Source organism: Poecilia mexicana, unplaced genomic scaffold (assembly GCF_051168715.1).
Source record: "Poecilia mexicana isolate PSO_F unplaced genomic scaffold, ASM5116871v1 scaffold_3, whole genome shotgun sequence".
Lineage (NCBI taxonomy): Eukaryota > Metazoa > Chordata > Actinopteri > Cyprinodontiformes > Poeciliidae > Poecilia > Poecilia mexicana.
The window spans coordinates 2,260,932-2,279,025 of NW_028263372.1; the positions used below are offsets into that span (position 1 = coordinate 2,260,932).

The 18,094-nt window shown below is 39.0% G+C and overlaps 1 protein-coding gene across 3 annotated transcripts in view; it reads left to right on the top strand.

Annotated features, from left to right (window-relative positions):
* The window catches only part of efl1 (elongation factor like GTPase 1), a 34,140-nt gene extending 17,558 nt beyond the window's left edge, over nucleotides 1-16,582 (top strand). For 2 of the 3 annotated variants that reach the window (XM_015011332.2, XM_088004039.1), the window contains exons 12-23: nucleotides 505-604; nucleotides 3,581-3,699; nucleotides 4,388-4,542; nucleotides 6,389-6,524; nucleotides 7,292-7,423; nucleotides 7,898-8,045; nucleotides 11,483-11,612; nucleotides 11,808-11,934; nucleotides 12,127-12,331; nucleotides 12,483-12,979; nucleotides 13,745-13,929; nucleotides 14,162-16,582. In XM_015011332.2, coding sequence (XP_014866818.2) covers nucleotides 505-604; nucleotides 3,581-3,699; nucleotides 4,388-4,542; nucleotides 6,389-6,524; nucleotides 7,292-7,423; nucleotides 7,898-8,045; nucleotides 11,483-11,612; nucleotides 11,808-11,934; nucleotides 12,127-12,331; nucleotides 12,483-12,979; nucleotides 13,745-13,929; nucleotides 14,162-14,350 — 2,123 coding nt within the window. In that variant the 3' untranslated portion in view covers nucleotides 14,351-16,582. Of the gene's footprint in view, nucleotides 1-504; nucleotides 605-3,580; nucleotides 3,700-4,387; nucleotides 4,543-6,388; nucleotides 6,525-7,291; nucleotides 7,424-7,897; nucleotides 8,046-11,482; nucleotides 11,613-11,807; nucleotides 11,935-12,126; nucleotides 12,332-12,482; nucleotides 12,980-13,744; nucleotides 13,930-14,161 lie in introns of those variants that run through there. The other variant, XM_088004040.1, reaches the window with a different exon arrangement.
* Nucleotides 16,583-18,094: the final 1,512 nt, after the last annotated feature.

Genomic DNA, 18,094 nt, shown 5'->3' on the forward strand with positions numbered 1-18,094 from the left:
ATAATCTCTATACTCCCTCCATCATTTGACCCATTCCAGTTTGCATACAAACCGAAGATCCCGACTCCACTGCTCTTCATCTGAACCTGGTACACCTGGAGAAAAGAAACACCCACGTACAGATGCTATGTTTAGATTTCAGCTCAGCATTTAATACGATCATTCCCCAGGATCTGGTATGCAAACTGGTCCCACTGGGATTCAACACTCCACTGCTGGACTTCCTCACCGACAGAACTCGGTCTGTCCGTGTGGGTAATAACACAATATTATTTATTATTTATTTATTTTATTTATATTTTTATTTTTTCACAGATTTTTCATCTCATACCACACTGTCACGGCATGGTTACACTTTCAACAAATATGAAAAAACAAACAAAAAACAAAACATTTACATATTGTTAAAGCTATATACTGCAGCTTTAACATTGTTAACAGTGACCTTCTTTCTGCCTGTAGAGATTTGGAATGTAATGTTTTCCCATTTGGATTGTTTTTCAGCATTCCTCCAGTGTTCCAGTGAGATAAATGCCCCAGTCATCATTTTTGTGTCCAAAATGTTTGCTGTGGACACCAAAACTTTGCCTCAGAAGAGACAGAGGTAAATGTGATCAATAACCTGTGTAGTGTTGATGTATGTCATCCAGCTCTGCCCATAAAAAACATGCAACTGTTAGTATTTAATATGGTATTTGGTTGGGTGAGGTTTGAATGACATCACAATACATAAATGTATAGATTGAAAGGAAGCTTAGGTAGGGGTGTGACAGTCATGGGTAGAGTCAGTGAATAAAATAGAAATCAAATCTATAAAATTCTGGTACAAACGGATGTCTGAGTGTTCAGTCCTGCATCCTGAGTTGGAAGTAATTTCCAGCAGAATTGGACTCAGAAGTCGGGAGTTTATTTTGTTTGTTTTTTTTAACTATTCTCAGTCATTCAGTGATTTGCTCACCCTGAACCTTGTGTGTCAAAATCTTAGCAGACACATATTTGTTTTTTATGGAACAGTGTCTAGAACAAAACTTGTGTTTGGCTAATCTCCTTCCTGAGCAGCAGATCTCTGCAGCTTCTCCAGAGTTACCACCGGCTTCTTAGCGGCTTCTCTGGTTAATGTTGTCCTTGCCTAGCCTGGCCTGTGAGCTAAGGCAAGGTAAACTGTATTTATATAGCACCCTTTCCTTGTACCTTGTACTTTGAACATCATGATGGTGTTTGTTGCAGTGTTTCCCTGACACTGACTTGTATGTTTTAGATGTTCCCCTTCTTTAACACACCATTCAGATGATTGCAATTCAGCAAAACCCCATTAATCAGCCATGAATTGATCAATCAATCAATCAATCAATCAATCAATCAATCAATCAAATTTTATTTGTATAGCACATTTTCAGGGTGCTATACAAATATTATTATATTTTAATATATGTTGACTAGTTAGGCCATTGAGTAACTATAACTATATATTAAATATTTTTGCTACCATATTTTATCTGCTTTTTTTGAAGGTAAATTGACATATTGGTACAATAATATGTTTCTGAACATTCAAGTAGCATGTCACTTTCAGTGACGTGCGGTGAGGTTCATTGCTGGTGAGGCACTGACTTATGACTTAGACACCATGCATGTTATTGGACGTACAGAAATTTCGCGCAGGCATACAACGCTGGAGGGCAAAAAGACTAATCATTTACATGTCATCCATAGCCGCGTTAACTCAGTGAAACTTAGAAATGTAGATATTGATTTTGTGCTATGATCCACAGCAAAGTGATCTGTATTTGCCACGCTATGCAGACTCGTTGCCATAGCAACTGACAACAATGCCACTTCATGTTTTAGGATTTAACACCAAAAAACATTCAAGAATTTTGCACACAGAACAGAACATTTAGTCTGTTGTTGTAGTACGTTTTAGGCTTAATGTTTAATTAATAAATAATTGCTGTGGTAGATTAGCTACCGCTTCTACTTTACTGAATTATTTAGACATACAAACTGTAGCCCAAAAAACGCACATTTCATAAAAAAAAAATCTTATTGCTGTCTTACCTTTACTTATCAATTAAATCCATTCACCGCTAATTCTGCACAAAAATATCCGTTCATCCAAAGCCAAGTCTATCCTCGGCATGTCTTTTCTACTCCGTTTGAGAATCATCAAATTGTCTCGAAGCAAAACTTTCAGTCCGGTGTTGGTCTTCCTTTAGTTATTATTTCCTGCTTCAATTGAAAATCCACTTTAGAAAACTGTTAAAGTGTAGAAATGTCTTTCATGTTGACGTCGGAAGAGAGGAGAAAACAAATATATCGCTGTACTTTACTTATTTACTCTATGGCTAGCTCCAGGGCTAGCTCACTGTGTCTTACTCTGCAGTTGTGGAGTCACAATATCTGGGATCATGAGCGCCCCCTGCCATGAGGCAAGAGAACTGCCTGCCTCCCCTGGAGTCTGTTCTCTGCCGTTTCTGATCGCTCCTCCGCACACAAAACACGATACACACAGTTGGTGACAAAAAAAACTGTACATTATATACATAAGCTAAATTATGGAAAATCAGTCCATATATTAAATGTTTTTTAGCCATTTCATTGCTGGCGTACAGACAGGACAAACATGCTCCCATAGAACGGCAGCCAGTGCAGTGAGTGAGAGGTTGATGAATCCCAGGTGAGGCTCAGTTCGCTGCTGCCTCACCGGCTTCACTTCTGAGCATTTGAATGGGAAAATGCGAAAATCCAGCGATTTTGAAGACAAAACTAATCAGAATTGGTTAAGCTAAGTAAAAAATAGGTACTTTATAGTACAAACCACAGGGTGAAAATAGCAATATAAATGGTTTTATTATTATATATTATTTTTCCATGATGACAGGTCACCTGCCTCCCCTGACCGCACGTCACTGGTCACTTTATCTAAGGCATTGTCAGAAGGACCAAGTAAATCTCCGAAATTTACTATACAAGACTCCCTCAGGGAGTCCAACTTATTAATCTACTACTGTCGTTTCAAACTCACCAAGGAGGAGAGAATCCTACGAGTAAATGGCTCCATCTAATCTGCTGGGTTTCATTTGATAGAAAACTTGTGAAATTACTTTAAATAATAAACTGAACTTGATGCTTTGTTTAATAATTAGGATCAACTGGAATATAAATGATTGGATTGACTGTTCTGACATTTGTTGCCTTATTTAAATAAACAAAACTAGTATTGAAATGAATGTGAGTGCTCCACCTACTGAGTTTTCCATCAATATGGCTCCACCCCTAAATATTCAGTGGTGCTTTGTTGTGTGTCTAATCACTTGGCATCTCTGAACACTCAGTAACAGTAGGTGTCCATTCTCCCCTGTGTTAAAATACTGTTTGATGTGTTTAGAGTGTAGATTTCCAAGGAATGAGATGAAATAATTTAACACTCAGTTAACTGTGAAGCTGTATACTCGATAGTCATAGTACTACTTTAGACATGCGGTGTGGAGAGTCATTCTCATATGGAATATATTGGATTTATCACCCGCTTTTAGGCTCCTGTATTTACTTTATTTACTCTTCACCTATTTGTTTTCAGACCTTTAAACCAGGAGGAGATTGCTCAGCGTAGGGAAGTGGCAAGACAAAGGCATGCTGAGAAACTGGCTGCAGAAAGCCTTGAGAGGGCCACCCAGTCAGGTAGTGCTCCAGGAGAAGGTCAGTTAACACAGCTATAACTGGGGAGGCATAAAATTTTTTTTTTTTTGGCTCCATTTTTTGCGTGATTCCCAGTTGGGAAAAATCTGCATCAGTCTGCATTAGTTGTGGTCAGTCATCGGGACAGTTCAGCCTAAATATCTGTTTGTATGACAGAGGATGAATACTGGAGTTTGTAAGTGTGTAAACAGAAACTGGTCGGGTTATGAGAGCTGCCAACCAATGAAAACAAGATTGGGATAAGCACATGAGTGAACTGATTTTATTTTATTTTTTTACTTTTAACAGAAATGAAAATCAGTTGTGCACCTCGGGTAGAAGCTAAATAATAAGTTATTCAGGTTTAAGATTAAGATGTGATAAATGTCAGTAAATAATAAAGAAAAGCATTGAACATAAAAGTAGAAATATTCTTTAACTAAAAGTTTCAGTAATTCATAACAGGAAGTTATTAGTTGCGTCTTAATGTGAAGTATTGATCTTCCTGAAGAAAATATTTTCCATTTATCATAAATTGGACATGTTTTATTGTGCAATCCAGTCCAAACAGTCTAGTGTTTTTTTTTTATTAAAGCAAAACTATTATTTTTTTAGAATAAAGTATATATATATATATATATATATATATATATATATATATATATATATATATATATATATATAGTATGATTTTTTTGTTTTCTGTCAGCTACCATGACAAGTCTGCCTCTAAAACCAGAGGAGGAAGAGGAGCAGAAGGAGGTCTTCATAGCCTTTGCACGAATCTACAGTGGGACAGTCAAGAAAGGTCAAAGGGTTTTAGTTCTGGGACCAAAGTATGATCCTGCTCAGGGCCTGAGCCTGGTAAACTTTACACTCCTTGTTTTACGTCTCCATTATTTGTCTAACGTATGTAGAGAAATATAAAGAATGGTAAAGCGATTTGATGTAAGGGATATGTGAGTTGTGTGGTTTTTCATGCTGTCAGAAGAAGAACTGTACAGAACTGCTGTTGTTAGTAGCTTCATAAGCTATCATGTATTTTAATGTTGTTAGGCAGGGGTCTGCAAACTTTTCCCTTCTCTGGTGGCGTGCGGAGTCAGTTTGTAACAGAAAAAGTCTGACGATTGCAGGAGTGTAAAAATGTAAAAATGTATTGTTTTCCAGAAAACACAATCAAATAACCCTCTCTGGGTTCTTCACAGAATAAATCCAGGAAGGATTATAGTCCGTATTTTCCAAACTATGAGCCGCACCGGCCTATAAGCCACAACACCAAAGTTTTTTTCTTTTTTTTTTTTAAACCAGTAAACATACACATATAAACCGCAGATATCTCTGCTGCTCCAGGTTTTCCACAGCGAAGCAGCAGCAGCAGAGGGGCGGACAGCCAAAATCTGAGTAATAACAGGTCAATTGAATATCACATTTATTACAGTTGAAAAAGAAAAAGTTGCCAAGTTTAGATTTAACTGATTACGGTAGTTTCTGAATGGTAACTGTAACAGTAAAAGTGCTGATCCTTCATGTCTGCTACTAGCATGAGCTAAATGAAAATAGGCGCTTCCTTCTTCTTTAGAATTCAACAGCAGCTTGCATCCATTATTGTTGCACTACTGCCATCTACTGGATCCTAATATCTATAACTCAAATTCTCATAATGATCCCAGTATTATTATAAAAAAAAATAAAAATCTTTTCCCCCTCAATGCTGTGTAACTGATCAACAACATTCTCAAATTTCAATTCCCTATTAAAACCTAATTCCATTTTAATGGGCGCTTTCTTCTTTTATTTCCAATTTTGACTTCCAATGATTCACTTCCTGCTAAAGAGCCCCCTGGTGGTTGAAGAAAAATCCACATATAAGCGGCTTATAGTCCGGAAAATACGGTATATATACAGAGACAATCCTGACCCCGACCTCATGAACCGTCCCTCACCTCTTTGGAGGGAACGGTTTTATGGCAAGAAAGAGAGCCGATAAGGATTTCAGGAGAAACTTCTAATTCTTCTTTGTCAGTTTGTCATGGGTGCAGGGTCAAACAGGGGTACAAACTACATTCCACATGTCAGGTTTTTAAGACAACTGTCAGGTTGGGCATTCGGCATTTCCATTAAACATGAAATTAGGTTAAAAATAAAATTTTCTATTACAGTTACTTCCCCACCAACGCCCCCACAGGCGAGGTGGGGACAGGTTTTTCAAAGGTTGGTAGGTTTGACACAGTTCAGTGTGAAAGTGAAGCACACCAGCTAAAAATGTAACACGTTTCAACTTTTGTCCCCATTCGGACCAAGGGATGGGGACCAAGAAACAAGGATCATTTCAAATCTGAAAATAAGCTACAAGGAAAGAAGACTACTTAAAAATGACACAAATAGCAATGGATTAGTTCTGAAACGGAATGATGCAAATACCATGAGATGGTATCCAAAATGAGAAAAACTGATTTCACGCAGGTACATTTGTGTTTAATTATTCCCCATCTCTTCTTCTTCATTATAATTTGTTATTATTACTGTTATTATTATCATTAGCCATGTTCTCAGCCTTTTCTAAGCCAAGATGGAGGTAGATGCCTTCTATGTTGCTGGACTGTACCATATTCCTGCTCCATAACAGATTTTCCTTTTCAGTCATGACAAAAAAAAACAAACACTGTGCCGCTTTTTCTAACATGTTATATTCTTATTTTTTCCATGCTAGCTGCCAGAAGGATGCAGTGCATCTGACTGTATTCAAGAAGTACCTCATCTGTCCTGTTGTACCGTGGAAAACCTTTACCTGCTTATGGGCCGAGAGCTGGAAGAGTTGGAGGAAATCCCTGCTGGAAATGTTATGGGTAAATATGATCATTTATTTATGTGCCTTTTTATCAGGACTGCACTGTATTTGGAAAAACGTCAGACATCTTCACATTTACTCAGGCCTTCTTGTGCTAAACCAGCCCTAGATTTTCCTATTTCCACCCGGGAACTACCATTTGTTCCACCAAAACAAAAAAAAAGAGTCCCATCTCAGCACCAACTTCTTCTGTTGATAGAGTTTGTGAAGGGGGGGGGGGTTATTCTCTCTGTCTTGCTGTCCATATTTTGAACAAAATGTAAGAAGTGGCACAGTTCATCCATCCATCCATTTTCTTTACACCCTTGTCCCTTGTGGGGTCGGGAGGGTTGCTGGTGCCTATCTCCAGAGAACGTTTTGGGCGAGAGGCGGGGTCATCCTGGACAGGTCACCAGTCTGGCACAGTAAAACAGTTCAAGTAAAATCGATTGCTAATACAGATTTTCCTTAAAGTCTTAGCAATTTCCACAAATGTTTTCTACTGGGATACAACCACCTAATGATTCTTCATTGATTTGTTTTCTGTTCCTTTCTGAAGATGCTCCTCCCTCTCCTGAGGCAGCGCCAGAAGCTGAGCTCTTTTCTCTATAAAAGATTTGTTGCCAGTGTTGCCCAAAGGGCCGAGTATTTGTTTGATATCTCCCTGTAGCTCCTTCTAGGTTTTACACAGAAATGACAGCTGGAACCCTAACACTTGATTTTTGTTTCTACTTTGTCTTCCTAACCTTTCTGTTTATTGCCCATCTTCTGTCATCTTTTTTTCAGGCATTGGAGGTTTGGAGGACTGTGTCTTAAAGACAGCTACCCTGTCAACTTCCCCTGCTTGTTCCCCCTTTACCCCACTCTACTTTGAAGCTGCACCCATTGTGCGGGTTGCTGTAGAGCCAAAACATCCAAGTAGGTTTCATCAGACATTTAGTTTGTGATTCACTTGTTAAAGATACAATATCTGCTGGCTCCCACCCATTCCACATTTCCTCTTGACTTCACCTGTGGTGCGTTTGTTGTCCTTTTGCTTAACAACTATTGGAGTGAGATTCGGGGTGGAGGTTTATGATATTCAGCTTGTCATACTCACTTGAAAATTGCTCTAGAAACTGTAAGTGCCCTAGAGAGTAAGAGGGCACTTACTCTCTCTAGTAGCTAGTTCCATTGGCTCAAAATCCTTGATGTTCTTCATTTGATGTTATTAAACTTGAACCTGCAGGAAGTTTAACACCAGGTCTGAATGAAGTTGCTGATTTAGCATTGGAATCACCAACGTTTTGTTTTTGACTCAGTTGAATTATTAAACCAGAAGAAATGAACTGATACCTGCTGAACTGACAGCAATGGCAATAAAAATGAACATTTTCCACATGTATGCTGTAGGTGAGATGCCAAAGCTGGTTTCTGGGATGCGTTTGTTGAACCAGGCAGATCCATGTGCTGAGGTTCTGATACAGGAAACAGGAGAGCACGTTCTGGTCACTGCTGGAGAAGTTCACCTGCAGCGCTGTCTAGATGACCTCAGAGAGAGGTGAGCGTATTTTATCACATCTTTTTCCCTCCACCTTTTCTGTTAATAATAATATTATGTTTATTGTTCATTTCATTTAAAAGTGCCTTTGAGGACACTCAACGTCGCTGTACAGTAAAAAAACCAACATAAAACAAAAGGAACAATTGGAATAGGAGTGCAATAAAAAAGAACTAAAAAGAAATAAGATAACGTGTTTTCAGACGAGATTTGAACAGTGACAGGAGGTGATGTTTTGTAGATCGAGGAGCTGTGAATTCCAAATTTGGGGAGCAGAGCGACTAATGCTGCGTATCAGACCAAACCCAATTTGGGTCTTAGGATCATCTGGGTTGCATGCAAAGTCTATGTGGCGTGCATTTAGCGCTGTGTGGTTGAAGTGTTCTGAGCGTTCCACACGGAATGCAGTGCAGCCGACGCTAGAGTTGGAAAATATGAACTTTTGCTGCTGGATACGGAGCATCAACCAATCAGAGAGACTCTGCCACACGGTGCAGTGGTGTGTAGTTGGTGTCCTGCCAGGAGATTCAGGGTTAGCAGCATGACTGGAAATCCCAGGGATTCGGGGGTCTGGACCCCCCAAATTTTAGAAAACTCTAGATTTGCCTTCCCTCCATCATAAAGGAAACCTTTGTAGTTAAACAATGTAAATATGAAAAGGCAAAATAAAGAATGACATGGCCAGGCTCCTGATTATTTTTGTCAGCTTTTAACTAAATATTGTGCTGCTCATGGTCTTCGTTCTCAAACTCTGAATCTCCTGGTTGTTCCACGAACATGGTTAAAAACTAAAGGGGATGGGGCCTTTCAGTCGGTTGCCTCAAGGCTGTGGAACAGTTTGTCCTTCCAGCTCTGTTTTGCTGACTTAGTGGACGTTTTTAAAAAGCAACCAAAAATATTTTTATTTTCTCAGGCTTTTATCGCCTGATTTTACTGTGATTCTTATGTTGGTTATATTTATGTTTTGTATGGTTTTAAAGTTGATTTCTATTGTACAGCGCTTTGTGATTTTATGACTCTGAAAAGCAATTTATAAATAAACTTTTCTTACTTGCTAGAATGACATAAATCCGCCATTCATCTAGGAAAAAAATAAGAATGCATTTTTAGGTTCTCCCTGTTCCCCCTGCCTTTTTTTTTTAGAACAGTGGTTTAGTCCAGGGGTGCCCAAAGTCAGTCCTCGGGGGCCGGCATCCTGCACGTTTTAGTTCTCTCTCTGGTGGTTGCAACGACCTTTTCAGCATGTCCATGTTCTTCTTTGGCCTTCTAATGAGCCATCATTGAATCCAGGTGTGTTAAACCAGGGAGAGAACTAAAACATGCAGGATCCACTTTGGGCTACACTGGTTTAGTCCAATGTATAGGATGAGCAACAACAGTGCTGAGGAACCTCAGTGTCTGAAGTGAGGAGCTAGCTGTGGCTCTGCAGCACAAATAAAAAAACTCCAGTAAGTACATACCTAAAGCTAAATACATATAACATCTTTTATTTACTTTCACTGCTCAATAGGAAGAAACACATTAACAATAAAAATGGGACCATAGCCCTTTCATTTCATTACTTATCAGCCCCAGCTACAGAGGAATTTAGCAGGGGAGGCATTGGCTTAGTTTGGGGCGCCAGACCAAAACGACCCTTTACTTTAATATAAATACATAAAGAGAATGTATGTAACCTTTCAAATAAAATATTTTTTTTATTAATATCAAATAAACAAGAAGGATGTAAACAGTGACAAATAAAATGTTGAGTACTTTTGTTCAAATTTGCATAAACATTAGCTCATACGTTGCATAAATCTAATGTTTTTAATGTTGCAGATCTCTGAAGTCTATTCATTTAAATGCAAAATATTCAAGTAATAATATCAATAACAATATTACTCAAGTAAAAGAAAAATGTACAGTGCAGTAAAACTACTTTTATAAGTACCACTTGCCCCAAAAATGTTATTCAAGTAATTGTAACCAGTACTACCAGTATTACGTTTGAACACACATAACATCAGAATTAGTAGCCTATTTTTGTTAACAAGCTTAACTTGATATATTGGCATTAGCTAGTCATCATTTATTTAACATCTGCATCCAACAGCATTACTTAACTCACTGTTAACTTGAAGGATAAACTGTGCAAAGTTCTTTGCCTTTTGCTGGTTTGCTGCCGTGATTCTAACCCATACCTCTGCAGCTCCACACAGCAGCAGCATTTCTCTGTTGCACAGTTGTAAACCCGGCGCGAGCGTCTTAGCGCTCATGTTGCGTTTCAACGCAGCTCAAAAAAATACGTTATCGCCACTTGTATGACCAACACTTACCCTAACAACCTATTGTATATAATTTGAGACTTGTATTCTGCCATCTACTGGATTATTATTGCACTACAAGCAGAAAAATAGCTTTCCCCCCGCCCCCTTTTCAAAATGTCTTCTTGCATGAAATTGGTCATATGTGTTTTCCAGGAAAGTCTTTGCCAATTTCAGACAACTTACAGTAAAAATAATATATGCATTGTTATTCACATTTTTAAATTAATGTTTTGTATTTTGAATTAATGCACAATTAAATAGAAAAGTTTTTGTTATATTTCATTTAAATGGTGTTGAAATGTGTGCATCATATTCGGTACTGCAGGTATTTAAGGTGCTTTATCACTGAACAGTAATATTCCGTATTTTCCGCACTACAATGCGCACTTAAAAACCTTCAATTTCCTCAAAAGCCGACAGTCCGCCTTATAATCCGGTGCGCCTTATATATGGACCAATATTGAGCCACAACAGGTCTAGCAACTACGGTAAGCAGCCGCCGACTTCATTTTCCCCCGTAGAAGAAGAAGCGCGCGGTGCATGCTGGGATAGTTGTCAGAACGCTGGTTTGTTAATAAAGTTTGACTGACCCATCTACCTACCCACCGTCTAGAATCAGGTCGTTTGCAGGTCATTTAGCACCACGTTCTCCACCAACATGCTATGCGCGAACGGAGAAGGGTGACCATCGTCCGGCCACGCCCCGGCCCAGTCGCGGAAGGCTCTCCTCGCCGACCGGAGTCGGATTGTTTTGTTGACATTCCGTTTAGTGCAGCTCCATCTAGTGAATGCATAACTTAACTCCAGCCTCTACTGCAGCGTCTATTCTATGTGCCTTATAATGCGGTGCGCCTAACCCTACCCTAAAGAGGTTCAGTCAAATTCACAAGCATTTTCTTTCTTTTACTTTATCAAAACAGATTTTACAGTGTAGATCTACTGCATAATATCAAATAATATACATACATTGCAGGTTGACTGGAAAGAGGAAGTTGTGCATTTTGTTGAAGGTTACACTGGATATTTTGTGTTAATTGTAGAAAGTTTGGAATAGATTTTGTAATACAGCACTAAAGGAGTCAGTATAGCACTAATTACTCTTTCACTTTGTCTAATTTGTCTCGGAAGGTTTGCCAAGATAGAGATTAGCGTGTCTAAGCCCATCATTCCATTCAGAGAAACTGTGGTGCGACCTCCAAAGGTGGATATGGTGAATGAGGAACTTGGCAAGCAACAAAAAGTTGCTGTCATTCATCAGGTAAGTCACATTAATGTTTTTCAGAATGTTGAAGACAGAGTCACTGTCTTTTACAGATATTGAAAGAAAGTTCTGCAAATTTATACGAGGAGTAAATGAGTCTTTTTCTTTGATTCAGTCATAATTGACAGCAAGCTTTTGAGTCATTATGAGCAGCGGAAATAACCACCAGCTTACCAGTTGACTGTGTTTTAGGTGAAAAAAGAGCTTCCTCAGGGTCGTTCATCTGACTACCAGCATGTGGACCCTGACGGTCTTGTTACCCTCACCACTCCTAACAGACTTGCTACTGTCTGTGTACGGGCCATCCCATTACCACAAGGTAACACACACTAACTCAGTCCAAGTATGGCTTTAAATGAATGACGTGGTATTTGATGTTTGAGGTTAAAAACATGAAGGAACTTGAACAGTGATGCACTATATGTGCCAGTGAGTTTGAAGTTTGAATGTATTTTTAATGGGTACTAACTTGTTGGTGACTTCAGCTCAGCTGTCTTGTCTTTCTGGACAGAGGTGACTGTTCTCTTGGAGAGAAACTCTGAGTTAATTCGGGCTTTGGAGCTGATGAACTCATCCCTCAGGGAGGGGAGAGCCATGGACATAAATCTCAGGATCCTGGAGGCTATTGCAGAACTGAAAGACCATCTTAAGAGCTTGCTGCAGGGAAGAAAGTGGCGGAATGCTGTGGAACGGATCTGGGCTTTTGGGCCTCGGAGGTCAGTCTTGGTGGCGTCCCTGAGCAGATTTAACCATTTCCAAACAATCTCAGCTTTTATTATCAATGATGGTGCAAATTCATGTAGCATTTTTCTGTTAATATTACTTCATGGGGTTGGTAATTTGGTTGGTTTTTGTGTTTGTTTTCAGGTATGGTCCCAACATTCTGCTGAACAGCATTAAAGACTACAGCCGACCGTCAGTGTGGCAGTGTCTTGAGTGGAGACACAGTAATGATCAAGTTAGAGCTCCAGCTTCTCCACTCCGAGACTTTGATAACAGCATTGTCAGTGGTTTCCAACTTGCAACCCTGTCTGGTCCCATGTGTGAAGAACCCCTGATGGGAGTTTGCTTCTCGGTTGAGAGGTGGGATGTTGAGTCTGTACCTTTTTCACAAAATTCAGACACCTTGAAAGAGGACTCTGTTTCCCCTGAAGCATTTCGAGATGTCAGTTCACATGGAAACAGTGTAGATGCAACAGCAGAGCGAAAGATGGATGCTTCTTCTGTGGACTGCTACGGGCCAGTCTCCGGCCAGCTGATCGCGGCCATGAAGGAGGCATGCCGGTATGCCTTCCAGGCTCAGCCCCAGAGACTGATGGCAGCTATGTACACTTGTGAGATCATGGCAACTGCTGAGGTGCTGGGTAAGGGTGTATTTTTCTTAATACATCATTGCATAAATAGTTCCAAGCTTTTACGAACTGTTTCATCATTTAGGCCACTCTGAAAAAAGCTTTGTTTCATTATTTCTTTATTTATTGCGTAGGGCCTCCTCGTCTGGTCAGCCTCCTGCTGTGATTAACGAGCAAAAGCAGCTGCTGTGGTTGATCTGATTGTTTGCAGAGATTGAATAAAGCGTGAAACACTTTTTCTACCACAAAATGAATGTTTATATTTCAATTTTTTGTATGAAGTCAACTGTGAGAATATTTCTGTTATTTTTATAAGCATTAAAAATGCTCTTTTTGAAACCAGAAAACTCTCCGTGAGAGCTTTTTATTTTGAGTGCGTCAAGAACCTCCTCCTGAGAAACTACTCTGGCATTCATGTTTTTTGGATGCAAACGTAGCCATGGCAACATGTGTACAGTGACAAAGTATAAACTCTAAATCTAATTCTTAAACCTATTTGCTTAGAGTTTCCTTTGATTAACATCAACTGGAACGTTATAAGCCTCATCTGTTTTGCATCCTGCCATCACTTTTCCTACTTCCCCACTGCAATGTAATGTTTTTTGCTGGTTTCCTGTTTTATTTTCCTGTTAATCATGTAGAGCACTTTAAATTGCCTTGTTGCTGAAAATGTTGTGTAAATAAAATTGCCATGCTTTTTTTTTTTTTTTTTTTTTTTTTTTTGGATGATGTCTGCAGTTGCTGCCCTGACTTTGCATGTTGTTTCTCGTTCATAAGGCCGGGTTTATGGTGTACTTGGAAAGCGAGAAGGTCGAGTCCTCCATGAAGAGATGAAAGAAGGGACAGATATGTTTATCATCACAGCTGTTCTTCCTGTTGCTGAGAGCTTCGGGTTTGCTGATGAGATCCGCAAGAGGACAAGTGGACTGGCCAGTCCACAGCTGGTTTTCAGCCACTGGGAGGTGAACTTTTAGCCATTCTTTTATGAAAAGCCAGAATTTGTTTTTCCTCTGCTATAAAAGCCATGTGATCATTATGCGATAATTTTTATACAGTACCATCAAAAAGTATTCATATCCCTATAACATAATACATGTTCTATAAATGAGGTTTGTTTTGCAATTGTCAGAAAAAAAATTCTTTTTGCATACACATGGAGACATGGTGACTCTGCCTGTTATGTTTGCAAACCAGGTGATCAGCAGTGACCCATACTGGGTTCCTACCACAGAAGAAGAATACCTGCATTTTGGAGAGAAGGCAGACTCTGTGAACCAGGCCCTGAAATACATGAACGCTGTCCGTCGACGGAAGGGTCTTTTTGTGGAAGAGAAGATCGTTGAGCATGCAGAGAAACAGAGGACACTTGGCAAGAACAAGTAGAGGAGATATCTGTCCATCCTATCCCACTGTATCTCTCTGATAATGTTGACCTCTGTCAAGTCAATTGGACTATACTCTGCCACGAGTCTTTAATGTCATCAAGCAGTTGTCCTTGGAGCTCAAATATTGCATAGCAGCAACAGCACATTTTCTCAAGTTTCTAATTCAATGAGATTAAATGACAAAATATTAGGAATAAAGTCTATTGCGAAAGAAAACAGTGTTTTGTTCACTATAAAGGTAAACAAATGTAAATGCCAAAAGTTGGTATTAGTTTCAATCAATCAAATTTTATTTCTATAGCACATTTCAGCACCAAGGCATTTCAAAATGCTTTACATCATTACAAACACAAAAACACAAAGTCATGCAACAGAATCAACAAAAAAAACTACATTAAGTCAAGTTCCATCATAAATTTGTGATTACATTTCAAAGACAACTCTAAACAGGTGGGTTTTTAGTCGAAATTTAGAGGCACTTAGTGTTTCAGCTGTTTTACAGTTTTCTGGAAGTTTGTTCCAGATTTGTGGTGTATAGAAGCTAAATGCTGCTTCTCCATGTTTGGTTCTGGTTCTGGATGCCTAACAGACCAGAACCAGAAGACCTGAGGGGTCTGGAAGGTTGATACTACAACAGCAGATCTTAATGTATTGTGGTGCTAAACCGTTCAGTGATTTATAAACTAACAACAGTATTTTAAAGTCTATTCTTTGAGCTACATGGAGCCAGTGTAGGGACTTTAACACTGGTGTTATGTGCTCTATCTTCCTGGTTTTAGTGAGAACGCGAGCAGCAGCATTCTGGATCAGCTGCAGCTGTTTGATTGATTTGTTAGTCAGACCTGTGAAGACGCTGCTGCAGTAATCAATGAGGTTAAAGATAAATGCATGGATGAGTTTCTCTAGATCGCGCTGAGATATCAGTCCTCTAATCCTGGAGATGTTCTTCAGGTGGTAAAAGGCCGACTTTGTAATTGTCTTAATGTGACTCTGAAGGTTCAGTTCATAGTCCATCACTACTCCCAGGGAAGGGCGCTGCCAGGAAACTTGGCCCCATGACAAAGAATTAAATTGGGCCCCCTGCTGTTACAATTTCTTGAGTCTATTTGACCCATAGAAAGCGGCACAATTTTAAAGGCATGTATAAGTGCCTTGCTTTCTTGTCATGAGAGTTTATGAGACAGACAATCTGAGAAAAGATGAATCTCCTCTACCTCCCCCTGACCTTCTACTGTCGGCTGAAGATTGTTATTGACACCCTAAAACCCACCTCCTGCCTCTGATTGGTTGTTTCTAGAGATCACTGGGAGAAGGCAGAGGAATTAAAGTGAAATGGAGGTAAACAGTCTGTAGCTAAGCTAACTATCTTAAATGGTTGATAATCTCACAGTCTAACCACCTCTCTTGGAGACTTTCTGGAAGTTTGTTCCAGATTTGTGGGGCCCCTCTTCATGGTAAAATCATCAGCACCTCTAACAGCTTCTGTGTTAGATTTAGTGAAATAAGGGAGAGGGGGAGTAGTTTAATTGGCCAACCTAAAAAGCAATAAGTTTTAATTGCAGTTTACTAAATTGTATTTGTGAACAAACAGAGCTTAAACTCAAATATTAAACTCGGAGCGTCAGATTGTAGCTATGGTAACAAAACAATCTAAGTATGAAGATTATTTGAACTGTTACAAAGTAAACTTGCCAGTTCCTTAAAATCTTACATTTAAATGTTAAACAATTTAAAATATTTTAATTTATGTATGCTGAAAGCATTAAATCAAATTTAGCAGCATTGATCATCTCAATAAACAAATATTAAATTTATGTATCTGTGGTCTGTGTTAAAATATTAGCATTTATGGGCCCCTGAAGCCCTGGGCCCCTTATGGAGCTGCTGACTTGATTTGGATTAAACAGAAGTGCAGATAACTGAAATTCATTTTAATTGTATTTTTTGAATTGTTGTTTTTAAGACTAGTTGTGTGTTTAGATAGCATTTCACTGGTGATGTTTTCCCATAACATATAATTACTCTGTAATATGTTTACTTCTGTCTACTCCACATCTTTTAATATAAAAACACTTTGGACCACCGGTGGACGGCCTCGGCACCTGGACCACCAGGCTTAGCAAGTTTTCTGGGGGAAACCCTGTGTGTCATAACAGAGAAATAGTCTTTATCTGGCAATGTATTGAGACTCAGCTAAACAAAGCTAGACCATAAAAACATGTTCACACTCTTTCTGGCTCCAGTTTTGTATATGCAAAACCTGCACCAGTATTATACAGATGCCAGATGAATACAAAACAGATCATCAGTCTTCTGTGTTTTTGCCTAAAGCTTTCATTGTAATTATCCCATGACGTGATACACTAACCCTCACAAGATGATTTTGGAAACGTGGAAGTTAAGGAAATACCTGAGATAAACATACCTACTCTGCAGCTTATGCTATGTAAGTAGCATTTTTACTACTTGCATATTTTTTTGATATTCCAAGTTTCTGTAATATTTTTTGTCAGAAAAGCCAAAGTCTGTTGATTGTGATAGTGAAAGCAATAAAAGGTTACAACATCTGAGGAGATTAACCCTTTTATAGGCACCATAGATTTGTTTGGTGGCCAGATAGAGTGGGGATTCTAATAATTCTAAACTCCTTCCATTTTCAAAGAATGAAGAGACAACAATTATAATTAGGGGAGGTACATAGGAGCGTGATCTGATCATATATTGTGTAGTCATCCTAATTGGCCACATGATGGTGCCAAACCCACCTTATCTGGGCCAGGAACAGTACAGTCAACATTTCAGTCAGGATGCTTCATTTGTGTATTTATATCAACTTTTATCAACTTCTAATGGCTTAATCCACATGTACTTAATTTGGCTGACCAGCACACATTCACAATGGAGATTTTTTAATAATTGATCTTAAAATAATGTAGCCCTGTGCCCTCATCCCTAAATCAAATACTAGCGAATCGCCTCTTTCTGTTTGACTGTGTATGTGAGTATACTAAAAAAATATAGATCAGTGAGCAATGCAATGGACTCAGAACTGGAAGGCTGCAGGTTTGATTCTGGGTTGAACCATGTATTCAACTTAATTTCCTTGCGGGATCAATAAATTCATTTTCAGTTTGGTTTCACTGCTGTTAAGAGAGGAAAAATTCTTGAACTTTAAAAACCTTTTGACTCGTTAAATCCTCTCTTATGCCCGGGTTCAGAAAAATGCTGTGCGCAAAGACTGAGATCACACAGAGATAACAGCGTCACAATAATCAGCATTTATTCAAGACAGATGCATACTATGACCAGACAAACACATCACAAAACATCAGAAACCTCAGAGCACAAACAAACACATGAATTTACCTGAGAGAGAAAAAGACAAAAGATGGAAACGACAAACAAAAAGCAAAGACGTCTTTGGAGAAGTTGCAAGAGCAAAATCCAATGTGTTACTTCTGTGTAGAAAGTTTTATCTTCTTTAATTTATTCAAATAAGGCGTATCTTTGCTCATCCAACCAGGAGCTATCTCTGACCCTCTATCTGAAGCCAGGAACCCCTACCGTGTTTACGGCATTTCACAGATGAGTGTGAAAAGCTACAACTTCTCCTGTATTGTTTTCCCACACAGACAAAAGGCAGTTCAAACGATCCTAGCAAACCATCTGCTGTAACATAAAGGTCAATAGGCCAGAATAGATTACTGATTTTAAAACCACAATTTAGGCCATTTGAATCAAG